General features: G+C 35.2%; 1 protein-coding gene across 1 annotated transcript in view; it reads right to left on the bottom strand.

The window, feature by feature from the left end:
- myripb (myosin VIIA and Rab interacting protein b) overlaps positions 1–21904 on the bottom strand; it is a 192399-nt gene that overhangs the window by 37495 nt on the left and 133000 nt on the right. The window contains exons 4-5 of the mRNA XM_016551168.1: positions 7813–7949; positions 616–696 (exon numbers count right to left, since the gene is read on the bottom strand). Coding sequence (XP_016406654.1) covers positions 616–696; positions 7813–7949 — 218 coding nt within the window. The remainder of the gene's footprint in view (positions 1–615; positions 697–7812; positions 7950–21904) is intronic.

Here is a 21904-nt window from a genome sequence, read left to right as displayed (position 1 = left end):
TTATCTCTAGGTCACGTCCCAAAACCATTCAAGCTTGCAGTTATTAAGCCTCTTTTTAAGAAACCACAACTAGATCCTAGTGAACTGTCAAATTACAGACCCATTTCAAATCTTCCGTTTATGTCTAAAATTTTAGAAAAAGTTGTCTGCTCAATTGTGCTTCTTCCTGCAAAAAACCATATATCTATGAAGAAATTCAGTCGGGGTTCAGGCCCCATCATAGCACAGAAACTGCACTTGTTAAAATTACAAAATGACTTGCTTCTTGGGTCAGACCAAGGCTGCATTGCATTGCTAGTTTTACTTGACCTTAGTGCTGTACATCAACTTGAGATAGTCACCACTGATAAGCTATTACTAAATATAATGTAGAATCTTACATTTTCTGTAAAGCGTCTTTGCAACAATTTGCATCATGAAAAGCACTATACAAATAAACCTGAATTGAATTGAATATATTAACCCAGGAATACAGAGATTGAGGACTAAATCAAGGTACTGAAAGCTTTATGTTGGTGTGGGTTTGAGAACCTGGCAGATTTAAAGTTATTTTATGGGTCTGAAATGTGAAAACACATGTGTAGAGAGCAGAAGTATATTGATTTTTCATGTTACCTTCACTTTGCCTGTAGAGCGTGGAGTCACTGCCATCACAAACACTGCCATTATCATTACTGCCTTCTTGAGCACTCACCTCTAAAAAACAAACAAAAGAGATATACATAAATCAAAGGAATCAAAACATTCCAGACAAAATTGTGCTTGTCTGGACATGTCTGGTTATATGTTTTATTATAAATTAAACTTAACATAATTTTGGTTGACAAAACTGATGAGAAATTTTCATAGAAACAGGAATAAAATTTAGCAACATACTCAAAACACACACAAGCTAATCAAGCTAAATGAGCACAAAATACAAAAATAAAATGTACTTAATATATGAATCCTCAAGGAAACTTTTGTCAGATAAATTTGACTTCTAAAGACAGTTTTGTTCACAAATTATAGCTAAGCAAACCCAGTGACTCATTCAACTGCAAACATATAGTACACTTAATAAAATAAAATAATGTAGAAACCCTCTAGTCTGTGTGACTAAACACAATGTGGCACAGATTAGCTGAGGGTCAAAACTGCCACGTTAGCTGTGAGAAAAAAGTGAGAGACGATACCGTTAAGTAGGCATACACATCATTGTGTCTACCTGACCAGACGGTTACCTTTTCACTTTCTTTTTTCAGCTGACCTCGAGAGAGTGCTAGCTCAATATCACCATGACAACAGCATAGAGAAAGAGACCACTGCATATTCTATCTGGCCTGTAACCGCCCCATGCAAGGCCAATGAAATACAGAGACAGAACACAGGTGTCATATGTAATGTATCAGACAGAGACAGAGAACAGCAATTGACAGATAACATTACAACTCATGCATAGATGGTCATATTTACTGCATGACTAGAGAGTAATTACCATTAGAAAGTTTTTTTATATATATTATTATTATTATTATTATTTTACATTGTGTAAAATAAAATAACCATAATAAAAACAACATGAAATGGTAAATGATCAGAAATGGCTGTTTTGAAGTTTTAAATAAATACTTTGTAAAATAAAAAATAAAATACCATTTATTTTTATTTTTTGGTTTTATGTAAAACAAAAAAACCCATATGTATAAAAAAAAATCGTACAAAACATTCATATAACTGTATGCAACAGATCCTGGCATCCACAGCAAAGCAGATCAAATTGAGTCTGGCTCATAGCTTAGGGACTCTCACTCACACAGCAGGCCTATGAAATAGCTTTCAATTTAGAAACTAAGAATTCAAATGAGTTCATTTAGGAAATGACAGTTCATTTACGTGTACACAAGAACTGATACAGACCAGCATAGTCACTCACACAGACTATCAGTTCTAAGAATAGTCCTTCATTTGGCTGAAAGAAACAAGTTGAATATCTAGAAACAGTGAGTGTGCATCTGACAAACTGATAATGGCACAGTTTTACACTGTGACCACAATACATTATATATGACCTGAGTCACACACAAACACATAAACCATAAAAATAAACACGTGGAACCAATTCAAGGCATTTGCCAATGTATCAGTGCACAGAACAGTCGTTTCAGTCTTTATTATTCTCTGATTTATAAGAACTCACAAACACTTTTTAGAGTCCCTACACCTCAAAGACACTTCAGAGGCAGACAAATTGAATGCAAATACGCATTCCCAACAAACCCAGCTAAAGGGTTCATCTCCATATTTGCCAGACCAGGGGTTAACAATAATGATAGTTTGATGACCTGAAGGTGACATTATCTAGCTGGTACAGATGAGGTTGAAATTGCAAGAAAAAAATGTGATGGAAGCATGAATAAAATGTGAACATGAAGCACATGTAGAGTGTGAATGCTATTCTGTCCTGATGTTTTTTAGAAAACAGCAAAAAAACAACAACAACTCACCTGTCAATTATACACTACTTTTTTAAGGTTTTGTAAGGTTTGCATAGTGGAAGAAAATAACCGCCTGATCACATCAGTTGCTTTAGTATCTTAATGTTTGGAATCTTAGTGTTCAGAAACCTTATCACATGAAGCTGTGAACTATTATGATGTGAAGAACATCAATGTTCATTCTGTAATATCCAAGAGGTGCTGAATATGGATTACACTGTCTGACAGATTAATTTATACTCTCCAATGATGAATGCAGAGCATCACTCCTCTGGTCTCTTTTTAAATTCCATCTCATCACATCACTCCATGTATCTCTATGAGACAGGCACAGCTTGTGTTGCTCAGAATCATTCAGCTGAATGAGTGTGACAGACAGAAACTCTTCCTACAGCTCCACCACTTCACATACACGCTCTTATACAAGTAATGCACACCATAAAACAAGTAAAAAAAAAAAAAAAGATACTGGATCGTCCCTACAATACTGACACTTTCAATATTAAGAAGATTGATCCTCATAATTAAAAAATATTGATCCTCCATATGTTTTTTTTTCTTTACTAATGATTTATTTTTTTCGGCATGATATTGCAGTGAACTATGTATAGGTACTTTTTTGGAGTTGTTTTTATGTGACGTTGAGGGTTTAGTTACATCCAAAATCAGTGATATAAGGATTAGTAAGTGCTATGCTAACACTAATGCTACAGTAGGAGAGATGCTACAGTAGGGATGTTAGTATCCCTATGCTAGCAGTGTTTGTCACAGTGCGTGTGGAGAGATGAAGCGAGGACTCAAGTGCAGGATGAATGGTTCTTTCTTTTAATAATAAAATGAAACTAAAACAACCCCGAGGGGGAAAAACAGACAGGCAGGCTAGGAACTGCACTACATGCAGACATAGCACACACAATGAAAAACGACGGATCAGCACAGGATTACAGACACCAGGAGAATAAATGGGAAACCAAACGAGGAGGCTAACGAGGGAGACACAGGTGGAGCAACTTAAACAATAATGAGGTAACAAGATGGGCGGGGTCAGACAATAGACAGGAGAGAGAGCACATGGCACCAAACAAACAAAACACAAGCCATGTGCTCACAGAAAACAGTGTCATCTGGTGGCCATCCTGGGCAGACCCGCTGAAGACTGCGACAGTGTTAAAATAACTGACCTACACTATAGTATTACTAGCAGTCTGTCTGATAAAAATGGCAATGGTGTAGCATAGTGTAAAATCAAATAATCCCCTTACCATCAGACTACACCCACATATACCTTTCATCTCTCTCTATCTCTTGCTATCAGAGGAAATAGGATTACTGCTGCTAGGCTTTCATTCGAAATGAGAAAAATACGGATTATCCAACATGAGTCAGTGAGCGTGCTGCGTACTACCAGCCCATTGAATGTGTGTGTATGTGGACAGTGACGTAACGACTGAGTAACTGCCTCCTTCTCATAAATGATCTGTCACTGCTTTATAGTTTCATTTGCACTCTGGTGCCAGCCCTCTACGAACACCTTGGCAATTGAATCGCCATTGGCTCGAGAATTTATTAGCAATTGGCTAATATTAGACATCATTTAGTCGCATATGCGAGTGATTTACTCGCAATGTAGAGGATTGGGTGCTCATGTTTATTTGTGCGTGTGCTTGTGTGTTGTGAGGGTTCACATACTTGTACAGGTTAATTTGTGTGAGAGAGCGAGTTTTTATGTGTATATACAGTCCCAGCTTGTATAGGTCAGCTATAGTTAGCCTGTAAGCGAATTAATGTATGTTTGTGTGTGTGTTCAGGCTGTTTCTCTCTGTCCTTGAAAAACACACAGATCAAATTAAATAAGAAACATTGATGTGATCTCACTGTAGGTCATGGCTGCAGCTGTTAAATGGGCTGTGTCTCTATAACGCCACACTTTAACTGAACCCAAAGAGAGTAAAGAGAATAGAAAGATAAATAGAAAGAATACAGCAGATAAAGAAGAAATATTTAATACATTTGATTATAACATATATCACTTTTGACATTTACAGTAAAACTGCAATCTCACTAAACTGTAATTCCTTTAGTTGCATGATGGAAGAATAAATTATCACAAACTATGCTATCAACACATGAAATGAATTTAAACTGCCAAAATAAAAGCACCGTTTTTAAAAAAAATATTGATAATAATAAGAAATGTTTCTTGAGCACAAAATCAGCATATTAGAATGATTTCTGAAGGATCATGTTGCACAGAAGACTGGAGTAATGGCTGCTGAAAATTCAGCTTTGCCAGGAAAATAAATTACATTACAAAACACTTATTTGAAAATTACTAATACTATTTCACAATTTGCTATTTTTACTGTGTTTTTATCTATTAAAGAGACTCTTTAAAAATCTTTCTTTACCAAAATGTTTGAACTTGATTTATTAAGAATTATTTAGAAATAACAAAAGATATTAAGACAAGATTTTTGTTTCATTGTGATTAGTTAAAAGTTAATGCACTACAGTGATTTTTTTATAAGCAATAAAAGACATACTGCCATGAATTAATAACCTATTAAAATAGAAAACAGTAAACATTTTACATACATTACAGTTATTTTTTTTACAGCTGACCTTATTGCATATGCATTTGTAGGTGTTTCCCTTTCAGATACACAATTTATAGGAGGGTATGAAAATGGAATGACATGGCTGCAATAATCGCTAATTTGCACTGCTCTTTATAATTGTCCTGTTTTTAAATCGTCTAATTTGCCTAACCTGACCCAATATGTGGTATTTATAAAAATGTTTACATGACTAGCAAAAGTGGCAAATCCTTTTAATAATCTAGTTCATTCAGAGCAGATGAGATTATCTATTTTATTGTCAATGATTATATATTTTTAATCTGACTCTTTATAATTAAAACAGCCTTGCCATTAATCATGTATCTGTAATTAATGGCTCTTGCTGAGGTAAGCATCACAATTATTATTGCCCACAGGGGGTTTGTTCTAAAGTATTGAACATCAGCATGTAATTTGTCTCACTCATACAGACTTGAATGATGTGCTATTATGTTTCTAAGCAGGCAATACAACAGCAAAGAAAAAAAGGAGGAACCAAAGTGGGCTATTTTGATTAAGGCTGATAAGCAACTAGCCTAAGCACCCTAGCAGCCCCCTTGTAATCATGGCATTAAATACCCTAGGAGACGCATAGCAATTTTAGCACTATAGCATAATACTGCTAATACTTATAATGGGGGCAGTCATGTCCAAATTGTTAGAGAGTCTGACTTGTCGGGGGTTCGCGACTCGGTACCAGCAGGGATTTTAGGTGGAGGGAGTGAATGACCAGCGCTCTATTCCGCCCTCAATACCACGACTGAGGTGAGACCCTTGAGCAAGGCACCGAACCCCCTTTTTCCTACTAATAATATATACCAGAGTACCTCTATTACCCTTGTGAAAAATTAGTACTCTTTAGCACACAGTTATTAGTCAACACATGAAATTAAGTGTACTTATTTACAGCATGACAAAATCTTATTTAAACATTATTTAAAAAGTAAAAGTGAAAATAGTGCCATTACAAGTTACAAGTCACCAATAACACTTGAGTAAAAGTCTTAGTGTCTTATTTTAATAGTAGGCTACTTAAGTATTTTACTCATTGTGAATGTAGACTCAAAGATGCACTAGTCCGAGAAAAGAGAAAAACAATAAACAGCTGATTTTTTTTCCATGCTGATTAAGAGCATGTATTAAAATAAAAATAAAACTGAACACTCAATATTGCAACAAATCAAGGTCAACACAACTGCCTCTTAAACATCTAAAAACGCCCAAATCTCAGTTAAGCTGCATGCACAAAAGGGGTTTAAAACTTAAACCAAAATCCTTCAAAATAATGACTCTTCAAGATAACTAAAATAATATTAAGTAAAAGGTTGTGTGGTAATTTAATTGCCAACCAAATCCACATATCACATCCACGTTTCAACTACAGCACGTCTATTTTCTTATTTTTTAACAGGAGATTTAAATAATCAAGTAATAAACGATACAATTTTAAATTAAAAAATTTTTCTTATTATTTCCAAGCAAACAATGTTTTATTTACAGCAGATGATTATGCAACTGTCCATGTGAGCAGTGTGTAGGAACACAGAACTCTCCTCTACCATGAATAAATTGCCATCTGAATGCATGAGTTTTATCAATGAGCTGCCATGTAAATTTATTTCTACAGATGTCCACATGAGAAACAATTACTGTCCGAACTGAGCTAAAGCCTACTTGCACAGGATGTACTCATTTTGACCTCATCACTGGCTGTAGCCATGTGCTCATCTCAAATGAAACGCTTGTGATTCAGGAACTAGCTGCTAATGCACTCACATTCTAATGCACTCACATAAAGTAGCCTCATTGCAGATCTTTTACTTTTAATACACTGTACATGGCTATATCACTTCTTTTGTAACAAAAATAAACTGCTGCAAAAAAAGTAAGGTGCCATGCAAAATGCAACGAGTAACTGAATTACTTGTTACAAATGTAGTGGAGTAAAGTGTACATATTTATGTCAAAGAGAGAGTAGAAGATGCTAAAATCTTTGATACAACGTAACCAAAAAGATACTTAAGTACAGTAAATTTACTCAAATGCTTTACACCACTGGATTATTTTAGCACCACTCACTGGACATATCATTTCTGAACTGCAAAGATAGGTGCAAAAAACTGTGTAATAAAATGTTGACATATTCACATTCCTCCTTTTTTTTTAATGAAAACTGAACACACTTTTAACGGCACTCAAAGTGTTGCAAAACATGCAAGAAGCACCCTAATATCATTTTGTGAAAATGTTGCCTCTGACACTTTTTTTTTTTTTCAATTAGTCTGGCTTGCATAAAAGAGTCAACCGTTTGTCTTTGATGGTTTAACTATTGAAAAATGTTGAGTTGTGATACTTGCATATAGAAGACTTAGGTTCAAATCAAACCTACAATGTGTGTCCCAATCCTTTTCATCCTTTTCTGTCTTAGTTTAATTTCCTGTTCCCTCACTCATAATATAAAAATTAAATATTATTTTATTGCCTTATTGTCTTGTAATCAAAATGTATTTCTGGACTTATACTGACACCTAGTAGTGTGGATGTAGCATTACCTGAAAGTCAAGGTTTTCAGCTACTAGTGTCATTGTAAAAATGCCATTAATCATTTAATCTGCTGGCCAAAGTGTCTGATAATAGTGGGGTTACTAAGATAAAGTGAGTAGCATAACTTATACACACACTGCAGGATGTAGAGTTTGTATGTGTGTATTTCATACCTGGTAACTCAGATAATGCTCCTCTTTCAATGATGTGTTTCCTGTAGAGGGTCTTCAGCACCTTGGCGCTGCCAAATCTCTTAAACCGACTCTTCACATTATTGTAGTACCATTCTAGGGACTGTGTCCTCAATAGCCTACACACAAAAGACAGTGGGTGGATGTTAAATTACATACATATTAGCTCTACTATGCAAATAGACACAAAGAAATACTAGATGTAAGGCCTTTTTATACTAGCTTTTTTATATTTTCTAATTATAACTACAATTTAACATTATATGGTTCAACAACAAGTGAACAATGCAAGGATGACACACTCAAACAATAGTAAGGCCTTAATTTAAGATTTGCATTGCATATAAAAATTCCATCAATCTGGGTTACACAGTTCAAACCTAACCAGTGTCACTGCTTTAATATAAATAATAAAAAGCAACTACTGCATTTCATTTGTATTACAGCACTGCTTTAAAAACAATTGTGTATGCATTGCCAAAATAGAACTAATGTCTTTTCTCTGCTCTATTACAGAGAGTAAAAATACTTTATAATTGGTGTGTAGTCATTGCTCAGTGACAACCACTAGGCTGACACTGCTTTATTGCAGTCATTGCTCTGTTTAATGATTGTGCTGTCACTGCTCTATTATAACTATTTAATATCAATGACCGATTGCAATTAAACTTAAAAATGTATTCTCTTTTAATATTGTTTCATTGTGGAGTCATTGTTCTGTAACAACTGTTGTGCTGTCTTTACTCTATCTACAGTAGAACACTGTAAAGGTACACTACCGCTCAAAAGTTTGGGACCAGTAAGACTTGTAATGTTTTTTAAAGAAGTCTCTTATGCTCATCTCAATGTTGGCAACAGTTGTGCTGCTGCTTAATATTTTTTGGAACCTGTGATACTTTTTTCAGGATTCTTTGATGAATAAAAAGTTAAAAAGAAGTAGAATAAAATAGAAACTTTTTTAACAATATACACTGCCGTTCAAAAGTTTGGGGTCAGTACATTTTTATTCTTTCTTTTTTTGAAAGAAATTAAAACTTTTTTTCAGCAAGGATGTGTTAAATTGATAAGAAGTGATAGCAAAGATTTATATTGTTAGAAAATATTTATATTTTGAATAAATGCTGTTCTTTTTTTTTAACACTAACAATCAAAACAATCAGACAAACAAACAAACAAAACCCCCAAGCGCTGAGAATTAAATAGCACATCCCTGAAAATATTAATCTCTACCTGCTTAATTCAAACAAAAACATGTCAGGAAAGGAAGAGCCAAAGCTCTCTTAAAATAAAAGTTCAGAGTTTTTGTAAAAAAGAGTGGAGGGGTTCCCAAAGTCTCCAGAATTTGTCCGACCTGTGATTGAGATCATAAGTTAATTTCTCCAGAGGAAGAAAGGCAGACAGCTGGGATATCCACATAGTAACAGTTGGAACCTGAGGCGTAGACCACTTCAGTAGAATACATTTTTTAGCCAAAAATGAGAGTATTCTAAACAAAGGCTTAGAGTCAGAGTCAAAAATATCTTTAGGAGTGTCATTCAACAAATAAAGTGAAGGAGATGAAATAAAACTTTTCCCTGTTATCTCCTGGGTTACAGAATGAACCCCTTTCCAGAATGGTTGAATGTGATCACAGGACCAGAATACGTGAAAAAATGTGCCCTTATATGTCTTGCATTTAAAACAAAGATTTGAACAACCTGGGAACATTTTGTGGAGACGAACAGGTGTAAAATAAATTCTATGAAAAAATTAGAAATTTTGTTCATGTAAAGAAATTGAAGTACATTTTGGAAAAACGCTGTTACAAATCTTGGTCCAATCTGCAGAATTAAATGATACTCCTAGGTCCCGTTCCCACAGTGGTTTCAAAGAATCATAAACTGAAGAGTCAGAATACATCAACAAAGCATAAAATTTGGAGATAATCCCTTTAAAAGATTTAACTGAAATTATGGTTTCTTCCAGTTCTGATAAATTTAAACGAAATTTGTTCTGCCTTAAAAGAGACTCTATGAAGTGCCGGATTTGAAGGTATTTGAAGAAATCTTCAGAGAAAATGTTAAACTCCACTCTGATTTGTTCAATTAATCAAAGAATCCTGACCGTAAAAAATTTCCAAAAAAAAAAAAAATTTGGCAGCACAACTGTTGCCAACATTGATAATTCTAATAATAAATCGGCATATTAGAATGATTTCTGAAGGATCATGTGACACTTTAGACCGGAGTAATGGCTGATGGAAATTCAGCCTTCCATCACAGAAATAAATTCGTACCATTAGAAACCATTATTTTATATTGTAATAACATTTTGCAAGATTACAGTTTTTTTCTGTATTTTTGATCAAATAAATGCAGCCTTGATGAGCATAAGAGACTTCTTTAAAACACATTACAAGTCTTACTGATCCCAAACTTTTGAGCGGTAGTGTATCTCTCTGACAACTATGTGCTTTATGACAAAGTATATAAATGATTCATTAAAACTGTTTTTTGTAACTGTCCACTTTTATTATCCCCATTCCTTTTCAATATAGAAAAAAAAGTAAAAAAGTAAAAGAGTAAAAGAGCGTGTAGTAAATGGGCAATAAACTACACATTCCAACCAAAATGACGGTTAAACATAAAGCTAGAGTCAGATTTTAAATATATAATTTTAATTTCATTTATTGTAAAGAATGCAACACAAACACTTCTCATATTCAAATCCAGTAAGGCTAGAAGATAAAGAGAGACTCAAATATTTGAGAGGAAATTTTCATCTAAATGAGATCTGAATTAAATCTGTGAAGGGAATTAAAATGCTCATCTGTGAGTCTGCTGAGCTCCCTGACACTTCCCATGGCAAAAGAGACCATTACCATAATTGACTTTCTGAAGCTTTAATGAATAGAACTTGTGTACATTGGGCAACATGAGCAGAGTTGGACAGAGACGGATGGTGAGAGAATCAGGCAAAGGGTGTTTGGGGTTTATAGTAAATTAATGGCCAAATTAATGCTTTTCAGTTTTTGTGTATTACAGAGAGGAGTGTAAAAAGTGTTGAAAATTATTTTCAATTTAAAGTATAGGTCCTGTGTCAAAATTTTCTGTGTCAAAAAAGTTGAAGTATCTCATAATAAAATACCTAATGAAACTACATTTACAGTAGTTATATTTAGTAAACATGCTCATATACATGTTTTTCAAAAAACAATGAGACAGCCAGTTATTCTACTTTAAAATGTGTGTTCTCTGTGGGAATGTCTGCTTTTGTTTTGGTCTATGCGATTCCGCCAAATTTACTCAATAGTATTTCGACAACGGGTTGTCAGTTGGTGGAAAACACAGCATTTTGCAGTGATGGAAGCCAGAAAACAAACTGGGTCAGAGATTGCATATTCTACCCAATGTAAAAAGCTTACAATCATTCCTGTCGTCTTTAATCTGGCAACCTGCACGATCGTTGAGTTTGAGGAGGGGACCATGTTAGAAACAACTTTGAATTTGGACTGCAGTTCCCATTTCAACCACTAGCTGTCAATGTTACATACTGCTTTTTTAAATGTTTATAGGCAGGGTTCAGGGGGTCTAAAGGGGTGCTAGAGGGTGAATGAAAACAAAGAAAACAAATGAAAAAAAGAGTACCCTCTATTGAAGCTGTAAAAATAGGATATTTGCAAATGACAGTGCATATTTATGTTTTCACTAAAGAGAGCTTCAACGGTTTCGATTTACAAAATGTTGAGCAATGAAGCCAAATGTTTTGTTCAGTGCTAAGTCAAGTAAGTTTGTGAATCCTCTCATTATAACAAACAAAGTGTAGACACAATTTAAATTAAAGCTGCAAGCAGCGATGAAAGGGCCCTCGCACCCGGGCTCACTGCCACCCGGTGGCTTTAGAAAAACAGCGAATGGTGAGCAATATGCATTTAAAGTGGTAAATATAGGAGGAATATGTCAAAGTCATTTGTATGTGCCAAACTTCCTGCTGCCAGCTGGTGGTGCTATTACTTATAACTGAATATTGGCATGTGGCAATCTTTAAGCCAGGACTTTGATCAAACATATGAAGTTTGGTGCAGATTGTAAAATGTAAAATGTAAAACATGACATATCCTCTTGCCAACAAGTGGCACTATGATTATAACTGTACATTGACCTTTAGATGTCTTCAGGCCAGGACTCTTACCAAACATGTGATGTCTAGTGAAGATTGGTTATTGCATAGCAGATTAGTGTAAAACAAGTCATTTCCTGTTGCCAGCAGGTGGCGCTATGATTATAACAGAATATTGGCATTTAGATATCTTCAGGCCAGGACTTTTATCGAACGTGTGAAGTTTGGGGCAGATCATCAGACATTGTATGGCTACATAGACGTATAATTGCAGGATACACTCTTGAAATAACAATAACAATGGATAAGACAAAATATCATGTCAAAATAGATGTGCATTAAGGCTAGAGCACCCTCACTAATTTCAGAAGCACCCACAGTGATTTGATTCCGAAACTGGGCCTGAATATTTAAATGCAAAAGTATTTTTGGTCTTTGGTTTTAGACTGATGAAATGGTTGATAGAAAAGAGATTTTACAAATAAACTTTCTCAATTAAAGTAAATAATTCCTAAGACTGTAAGGCTCTAGTTCAGGGGTGCCCAACCCTGTTCCTGGAGATCTACCTTCTTGCAGAGTTCAACTTCAACCCTGATCAAACACAGCTGAACCAACTAATTAGGATCTGAAGGAGCACTTGATAATTACAGACAGGTGTGTTTGATCAGGGCTGGAACTGAGCTCTGCAGGAAGGTAGATCATCAGAAACAGGGTTCGGCACCCCTGCTCTAATTCAACTGAAACTTGAAATGGTCAAATTAAATTCAGTAGCAGTTATTTATAGATTAATTGACTCAAGTCAAGTTCACCAGCATCAATCATGGTTATAATTTAAATGCATTAATTAAAGCAACCGTTTTAGATCAAAGTCTCTATTTTGCAGTGACTGATGATGCATCTTTTTACAAAGACTAATGACCATGGTTGTTGCCACTTACATTTAAAATATAAACTACATAAATTATCATCTAATCAATTCAAGTATAGGACCAAGACCCACATTGTTTCTTATTCAATATTCTGTTTCACAGATACTTCAGAATATAAAATTAAAATGTTCATTTTTGGATGCGACCATCATTTCATTTAGACTTTAAAGCAAATAAATTTGCAACCTCTGCTTTATATTCTGTGTTCAAGCAAAACATTTACAGAGAATTAGATGTTATTTTATCTCTAAGCATAAGAATGTTTAGTTCTCAGCATCTCCATGACCCACTTTTAGAAAGAGGATGCAGAATTAAGATCCATAAACCACAGTGGCAATGATTTCTGCAGTAAATTATATTATAATATCTGACATAATGTAATGAAGCAGCGGCCTGCAGCAGAGAGAGCATTCCCACAATGCTTTTCTGTTAAAATTTTCATTTATGTAATAAAGAAGCCGTCTCACACTGATAAACTCTTTTATGTTCTCTTGAAGGCCTTCATGCATCAAAATGAAGTTCACAAATAGACTGCGTGAAACAGACCGTGTTAAAATTTAAATTACTCTTATGACGGCACACACTTACTGATCTGTCCACACAGAAAGTGGTGAGGTGAGAAGTGAAAAATTGCAAAGTTACAGAATTAAGATCCATAAACCACAGTGGCAATGATTTCTGCAGTAAATTATATTATAATATCTGACATAATGTAATGAAGCAGCGGCCTGCAGCAGAGAGAGCATTCCCACAATGCTTTTCTGTTAAAATTTTAATTTATGTAATAAAGAAGCCGTCTCACACTTATAAACTCTTTTATGTTCTCTTGAAGGCCTTCATGCATCAAAATGAAGTTCACAAATAGACTGCGTGAAACAGACTGTGTTAAAATTTAAATTTCTCTTATGACGGCACACACTTTAAACATACTGATCTGTCCACACAGAAAGTAGTGAGGTGAGAAGTGAAAAATTGCAAAGTTAAATGGACAGCATCTTTAGCTGCCCTTCAGCTGTGATCAGCATCTCAATAACATCAGCATCTCTATAACAGAACTGGAGTGAATATACGGTACATTGTAATTCATGCTGTAGTAGTGAAAATTATAGTGAAAATGGCTCTACGTTACATTAGAAAAATGTCAGTAGTGTCATTAATTAATTTATATATATAATTTATATATTATATACAATTATTTTATATATATACACTGTACTGTACATTGTAAATAAAATGTTGATAATTCTGTTAATATATTAAAACAAAGTTAATAATATAAATATTATATATTATAAGAATTATTGTTTTATGTACTATTGTTGCTTTTATAACATGCTATGATGCATGGTATGCAACAATTAAGTTAATTTGATTTTATGTGTTTTTGCAACCCTGGGTTAAAATGTGGGCTATACTTTACTTCAGACAGGAGATAATGGTCTATTTTTAGTGTGTTATTGGGTGTCTGTGTAATATATAAAGCTCTACAGTAAATGAGGACCCATGGTAGAAAGCAGATGGGTTTCATCTTTGTGCCTCTCAGGAGTGCAAAACTACTGGAATTACATACAGCTCTGCTCAGGCACAAAATTATATATTCACACACCACAAGCCTCATTCCATTCCATTCTAACTGAAAGAACAGCACTCTTCAAACAGTTTGGGCCCTGAGATTGATGAGAAATCTGTCTACATGTTGACAACACACACACACACACAAGCAGGTAAAATGGTAAAACACTCTCTCTCTTTCTATTCAAAGCATGAAGCATGACCCTTCCATCGTTCCTGACAGATGTGTGTCCAGCCATCTTCAGACATGACATCTGCCAAATGAAAAAATTCAGCACCTGTGAAATAAAGCGATGACATTATGCACATCAGAGACTGAGATATAACAGCTTTCCCATGGGAACATAGTAGCAAGTCATGACGGGAAGCACAAAATGAGATGGGCTCTCTAAAAGCTCTAAATATCCATCAGAGCAATGACAGATCTTATAGGGCTGTGGAAAAAGATAAAACAGAGATTAAAGATCAAAATTAAAATTTTCTACAATGAAACTCAAGGTAGGTCATAACAATAGATTACAATATACAGATCATGATAGTTACAATACAGTAGATTATGAATTCAGATTGAATTAACCTACAGACTATACGTATTAACAACAACAAAGTAGTCTATATGACCTAAATTGTTAATAATTGCTAAATAAATATATAATAGGCTTCATCTTGAACCAAACACTTCTCAGCATTGCGATGATTTATTAAACATCTGTTTGGAGGTTAATGGAAGTACACACACGCTGTTCTCTTTAGCGTCACCCACATTATGGACAGTTACCCTTTAGCCCTAGAATGAAATCAGTAAAATTACCAATTAAAGGGGATAATAGCAGCACAAGTTGGGAAAACACACACAAAGCATATGCTCACCATTTATAAAATAAAGTTACAATACAGTAGATTATGAATTCAGATTGAATTAACCTACAGATTATACGTATTAACAACAACAAAGTAGTCTATATGACCTAAATTGTTAATAATTGCTAAATAAATATATAATAGGCTTCATCTTGAACCAAACACTTCTCAGCATTGCGATGATTTATTAAACATCTGTTTGGAGGTTAATGGAAGTACACACACGCTGTTCTCTTTAGCGTCACCCACATTATGGACAGTTACCCTTTAGCCCTAGAATGAAATCAGTAAAATGACCAATTAAAGGGGATAATAGCAGCACAAGGTGGGAAACACACACAAAGCATATGCTCACCATTTATAAAATAACATTATGCTCAAACATCATCTTTTATTCTCTTTATTATTGCTCCTCCGTTTTTCTGTCTTTGAGCCTTTCTTTCAACAGCAGCATGTTCTCTATACTGCTGTTCTCTGCTTGACTACAAGTCATTATACAGTACATCATGAAAACCTACACAAAAATGATTTCATTTCAAACATCTGTCAGTACTAGATGTAATGAGTTCTATAAATGTATTAATTCTGTCGCAGTGAGCCCAGCACGGACTATTGCCCACAATTAGCAACATCACATCTGTTTCACTGCTTACATTAGCTAACCTAACTTGAAGTGGCTTCTGTGCCCTTAAACAAGAGTATTTACACCCTGAGCAAGACTTGACCTCAGGAGGAGTTGTAACACCCAAACTGAAGAACATTTGAAAAGCATCTGTGTTACAAAGTAGACAACACATCAAATAGCTCCCAGGCAGGGTGAGATCTCACAAACATTTCATGAACAATCCCTTCTGTCTTTTGCTCATTGACAACAGTTTTCATCACAACACACTCTTTTTCTCTCTCCCTCTGTCCAACAAACAGCTCATGTCTGTCTATCAAGATATCAGGATATGAAATGTATATTAATGATAATAAGAATCTGCATAAATGTATTGGTAACACTTAAGATAAGGGAACACTTCACTATTAATGGGGTCATATGATGTTGCTAAAAAGAACATTATTTTGTGTATTTGGTGTAATGAAATGTGTTTATGCGGTTTAAGGTTAAAAAAACACATTATTTTCCACATACTGTACATTATTGTTTCTCCTCTATGCCCCGCCTTTCTGAAACGCGTCGATTTTTACAAAGCTCATCGGTCTGAAAAGCGAGGTGTGCTCTGATTGGCCAGCTATCCAGTGCGTTGTGATTGGCTGAATACCTTAAGCGTGTGATGGAAATGTTACGCCCCTTGCCATATTGTCCAAGAGCTTGTAACACTCCAAAGAGAAAGGAAAAATTTAAATTGCATCATATGACCCCTTTAACTAATGGATAGTGTTCACTAATCTAAAGTGTTACCAATTTATTTATACAGCAACTCACACTTTCAGATAATTGAATATCAAGTTTTTCCTGTATCCACCAAGAGTTTCATAAGAGATCTCAAACTGTGCTCATATTGTTTGCAATCAGATGTGAGAGACATATCAATATGAACTTAAATCTCTACATTGGCTTTATAGTTATATACCTATACTGTATGTCAATAGTTCTATATTTCAAGCTTTCTGAATCAATATTTGTACTTCCCCATTCTCCAAATTTATAAATTTTAAAATATTTATAAACAACAACAACAACAACAACACCAATAATCATAACCACATAAAGTAGTCCCTATGACCTAAATTATTATTAATAATTTATGTCATATGTGATACTTTTGTGGTTTTATTGTGGTTGTTGTTGTAATAATAATCAATTAATTAAAATTATTATTAAAAGGTAAAGAAAAGATGATTAAATTAAGATTAAAGTTTCATTCTGGGAGGAAAAGGTTGCAAGTTCACTCCCAAATATGAACACCAACAGTCAGTGACATCATAACAGCGCTCTATCAACATCATGCCTGCGAGCTGATCACTTCATCCCAGGTCACTTTTCCTGTACACAGTGTACTATGAGTCTCTGAGGGTGAAAAGCATCAGCAAAAAATGGAATACCAGAGGGGACAACAACAAAACAAACATTGTACTGCTGTTACACAGAAAAGGATTTCATCATCCTTGGACACACACGCTCCACTCACAGATCACTCTGCCTTTTGAACCATACTTAAGACATGTTCAAGAGAGCAAAAAGCCAATCCAGGTGAAATCACTTGCAGTAATGATTTCTTTACATGTCCGGGATGACTGAATCTAAATGGTTCTCAAAGCACTATGACTAATAGAGATGACATAGAGCTGTGTAAGAGTGAATATGGTCTGAGTTTGACCTCAGTAGCACTCAAATATAGTCCAAAACAATGCCCTGCATGGGTAGTAATGTGCTTAGCTGCACTGACTACCGTTTTTTCCCTGACCTTTTAGTGGCGTTGTTGTACAAGGGTTTGGCTAAATAAGATGGTCCAGTTAGCCTTCGTTTTACCTTTTCCCATTTTTTATACTGCATGTCATAATCTATACGTGTGTTTGAATTAAAATAAACAATAAAATACTCTTTAATAGTTACAATATCTATATAGTATGTGTATTCATATAGTAGTAATGGTGTTTTCATTATACCTGAGTGCACCTTAACATATGTCCACTTGGTTTGGCAAAATGTTTTCAGTCTGGCCTTTAAACAACTGAAACCTTTTCCAAGGAATTTTAAACGAAGAAGAACGTCTATAATTATTATTTTTAGATGGAACTATCTATAGGAACTAAACAGTAATTCTGCTGGAAAACAGTGGTTTAGTAGTGTGGAACTAATACTATTAATTATTGATAAATAACGCTATCAATACAAACACGCTATGTGTTTGTATTGGAATCTTGGTGCAGCATAATTAATTAACCGGAACTGGAGTCTTATTTTGGCTTTGGTTATATGTAAACCACATGAGAGCTGCACCAGGATGCTCTTATTTGCAGTTGGCAATGTCCAACAATCAACAGATAATAACTAGTAAAAAGGAGTTACTATGTAAGTACACAGATATTAGGGCCACTTAATATAAAGTGGGACCAAAGGCATTTATAAAAAGGTACTGTAAATATGTGCAGGCAAGACACGATCAACCATAATTTAGTATGCAAATATTATAGCTATAACAAAAAAATTAACCTAGGCTGAATGGGAAAAATGTATATTATATTTTGATGTATTGTATATTATATTATATTTTGCTTCTTGCATGTTTCATGGCACTTTTAAAGCAGACGACTTGTATCTGATATCATATTGGTAAGCCGATAAAAGTAATGCCCACCTCTGCAACCTAGCGGCGGCTAAAGCAGGCACTCCAGTTTTCGGCCCGAAAATCTTAACCAAAGGCTGGTGATTGGTGATGAGCAGAAATTTTCTACCATACAAATAGTCCCTACATTTCTGCACCCCAAAAATGATACCCAAGGCTTCCTTTTCAATTTGGGAATAGTTTATTTCCGATTTACTAAGGGTGCGCGATGCATATGCAATGGGTTTTTCCATACCATCTGGCATACGATGCGAAATCACTGCCCCTACTCCATCCGGATGGACTCCTTCCTGATCAATTCGGTGCCCCAAATAGGTTACTTGAGGTTGACAGAAAGCACATTTGTCTCTATTCACTCTAATACCTCTGTCTTGCAACCTTTTTAACATCTGTTCGACATTCTTCCAATGCTCACTTTCATTTTTACCCGTGATCAGAATGTCATCTAAATAACAGACTACATTTGGCAGACCCTGTAACGTCTGATCCATAATGCGTTGAAAAATTGCTGGTGAACTAGACACACCATAGGGCAAACGATTCATGTGATACAATCCTCTTGGAGTGCTAATTGTCAAGTATGGCTTAGATTGCGGATCTAACTCGACTTGCTGGTACGCCTGAGTTAAGTCTAGTTTTGTAAAGTATTTACCGCCTGCCAAAGACGCAAACAGGTCCTGAGGTTTTGTCCGTGAGCAATGAAAAGGTCTTTGCACCGACCACAGACAGAAAAACAGCCCGTCGCTTGTCTTCTTCAATTCCGTTGGCCTCCACAAACTGTGCAAAACGCTCTTCATAATCCGTGAAGCTCTCGCTAGCTTCTACGAAACACAGGCCCGATTCCGTGCTAAACACCGCCATCTTCGCTTGTTTCAAGTCCTACTCACTTTGAGCCCCCTTTTTCCTTAAAATCCCATCCTCGTTGCCAAATTGTTGTGGCCGAGCAGCCACCTGGGATTTCGAAGAAACCGAAAGTTCGTGTTTTAAGGACTCATTGAAGCCATGATTAAAAGACAACCAAAGTTTAATAACCGTCTTTGTGACTATGGACCCAACCATCTACAAGTTAGCCAGCTCCAAAGTAAAACTCAGCCTGCAGCCTGCAGGGGGCACTAATGCTCTACTCTGTTTAACACATACATAACAGATTGTCATACTTACAATCTTCCTGAATAACAAGCTATGCCATATGGCACTTACACAACTCAATAAACTCAAAACATACTTTTGATGTTTCTTAACATTAAATACACCACAGTTTGTAGGCCTACGTGTTGTGGAAGTGGCACTAAAATGATAATGCTGAATTGCATTTGAAAATATCGACCCCACCCACATTAAACCTAACCATTATTGTTAGCAAATCTAATGTGATAGGACTGGGTGATAAAACAATAACAATCATTATCGCAATATAATTTTCCCTTATAAAACAACAAGAGCCAAATTGTTGTGGCCGAGCAGCCACCTGGGATTTCGAAGAAACCGAAAGTTCGTGTTTTAAGGACTCATTGAAGCCATGATTAAAAGACAACCAAAGTTTAATAACCGTCTTTGTGACTATGGACCCAACCATCTACAAGTTAGTCAGCTCCAAAGTAAAACTCAGCCTGCAGGGGGCACTAATGCTCTACTCTGTTTAACACATACATAACAGATTGTCATACTTACAATCTTCCTGAATAACAAGCTATGCCGGATGGCACTTACACAGCTCAATAAACTCAAAACATACTTTTGATGTTTCTTAACATTAAATACACCACAGTTTGTAGGCCTACGTGTTGTGGAAGTGGCACTAAAATGATAATGCTGAATTGCATTTGAAAATATCGACCCACCCACATTAAACCTAACCATTATTGTTAGCAAATCTAATGTGATAGGACTGGGCGATAAAACAATAACAATCATTATCGCAATATAATTTTCCCTGATAAAACAACAAGAGTTCGATAAATGTTCAATGCAATGTTTATGCACCAAAAGTGGAACGAAACAGCGCTACTCATTTGAAAGCGTGAGCTCACTAGAGCAAATGCGTTTACTCGCTGATGAGTCTCGGTTATGCGAGCAATTAACAGTGTTGTAAGATCCAGTGTGAAGCGCTTGAATTCAGAGAAGAACACAAATGACTCGGTGATTTAAACTAGTTTAAAGCCAGATGAAACAGGGCTGACAAACAGCAGAAACTCTGTGTGCAACGATACAGTCATAAGCCTTTTCAATCAACAAATCGGCATCATTTACCATGTATTTACTGTAGTATCCTATGTTATTGTGGCAGAAATGTGGGACATTGATATAAAATTGTATTATATTATTGATGTAGACATGCATTAAAGGAGTAATGGAATATTTTTACAGTATTTTTCTGTGATTAAGCTATAGCGTGTGTGCATTTATACGAAATGTATTTAGACTAAAGTTTTTAATACGTTTATAATGTATCCATAAGTTACATTTTCCCATGGTATTGAGGTGCTATAGGCTATGTGTGGTTTTAACGGTGGTTATCATCATCTAAATGTATGCTACTATGAAATACCAATGGTTAATTTTAATAAAACACAAACAGTCAGAATAATTACATTTTACCATATAAAAATGAGGTTGTAACAATTTTTACAGATGTTACTGTTTTTGATAATGAACAAATTTACATCTGCATCCTAACTCAAGCTACTACTATTGTCAACTCAAGCTACTGTTAAATGAGCATTTCTAAGAGACATTTATATTGATATTGCAGTCTGCACTGCAAACTGTACTGAAGTAAAAAATTAAAAAACATGAAGTGTTTTTCATGTTCTGACCATAAAGAGTAGTTTAAAACCACAATTAATGGTCTAGTTTCTACAATGTTCCTTTAGTAGCAAAAATCTGCATTTAAATTTAAAAGAAATAAAGATTTGAAATTTATAGTGATAATTAGCAGATTATATTGCGGTATTCAAACAATAAATGCCGTTTTGGCGCTGTTTTGTGGAGTGATCGCTGTTCAATAAAAGTGGCAACGCGAGGCGAACGTGAACTGATCATCTGCTCCACATTAATACCAGTTTCAGCACAAAATAAACATTACTAAACATCTGAAGGTAAGTTAAAATAAAGAGTACAACTTTACCATCCGTATCCTGTCTCATGTAATCGCTCAATCAGTGTTTCAGCTACACAAAGACGTCAATATAACAGCCTGTAAACAATGTCACGTAATGTCACATTTACCTCAGAAAAAAACATATTCGGTGACCATAAACTCATTAGTCAGATAGAAAAATAAACTGTAGAGAGGGGCATTTTGCTAAATATATGCAC

The sequence above is a fragment of the Sinocyclocheilus rhinocerous genome, unplaced genomic scaffold, assembly GCF_001515625.1.
Source record: "Sinocyclocheilus rhinocerous isolate Xijiao unplaced genomic scaffold, SAMN03320098_v1.1 scaffold1877, whole genome shotgun sequence".
Taxonomy (NCBI): domain Eukaryota; kingdom Metazoa; phylum Chordata; class Actinopteri; order Cypriniformes; family Cyprinidae; genus Sinocyclocheilus; species Sinocyclocheilus rhinocerous.
This window is presented reverse-complemented; position numbering and strand designations above follow the sequence as displayed.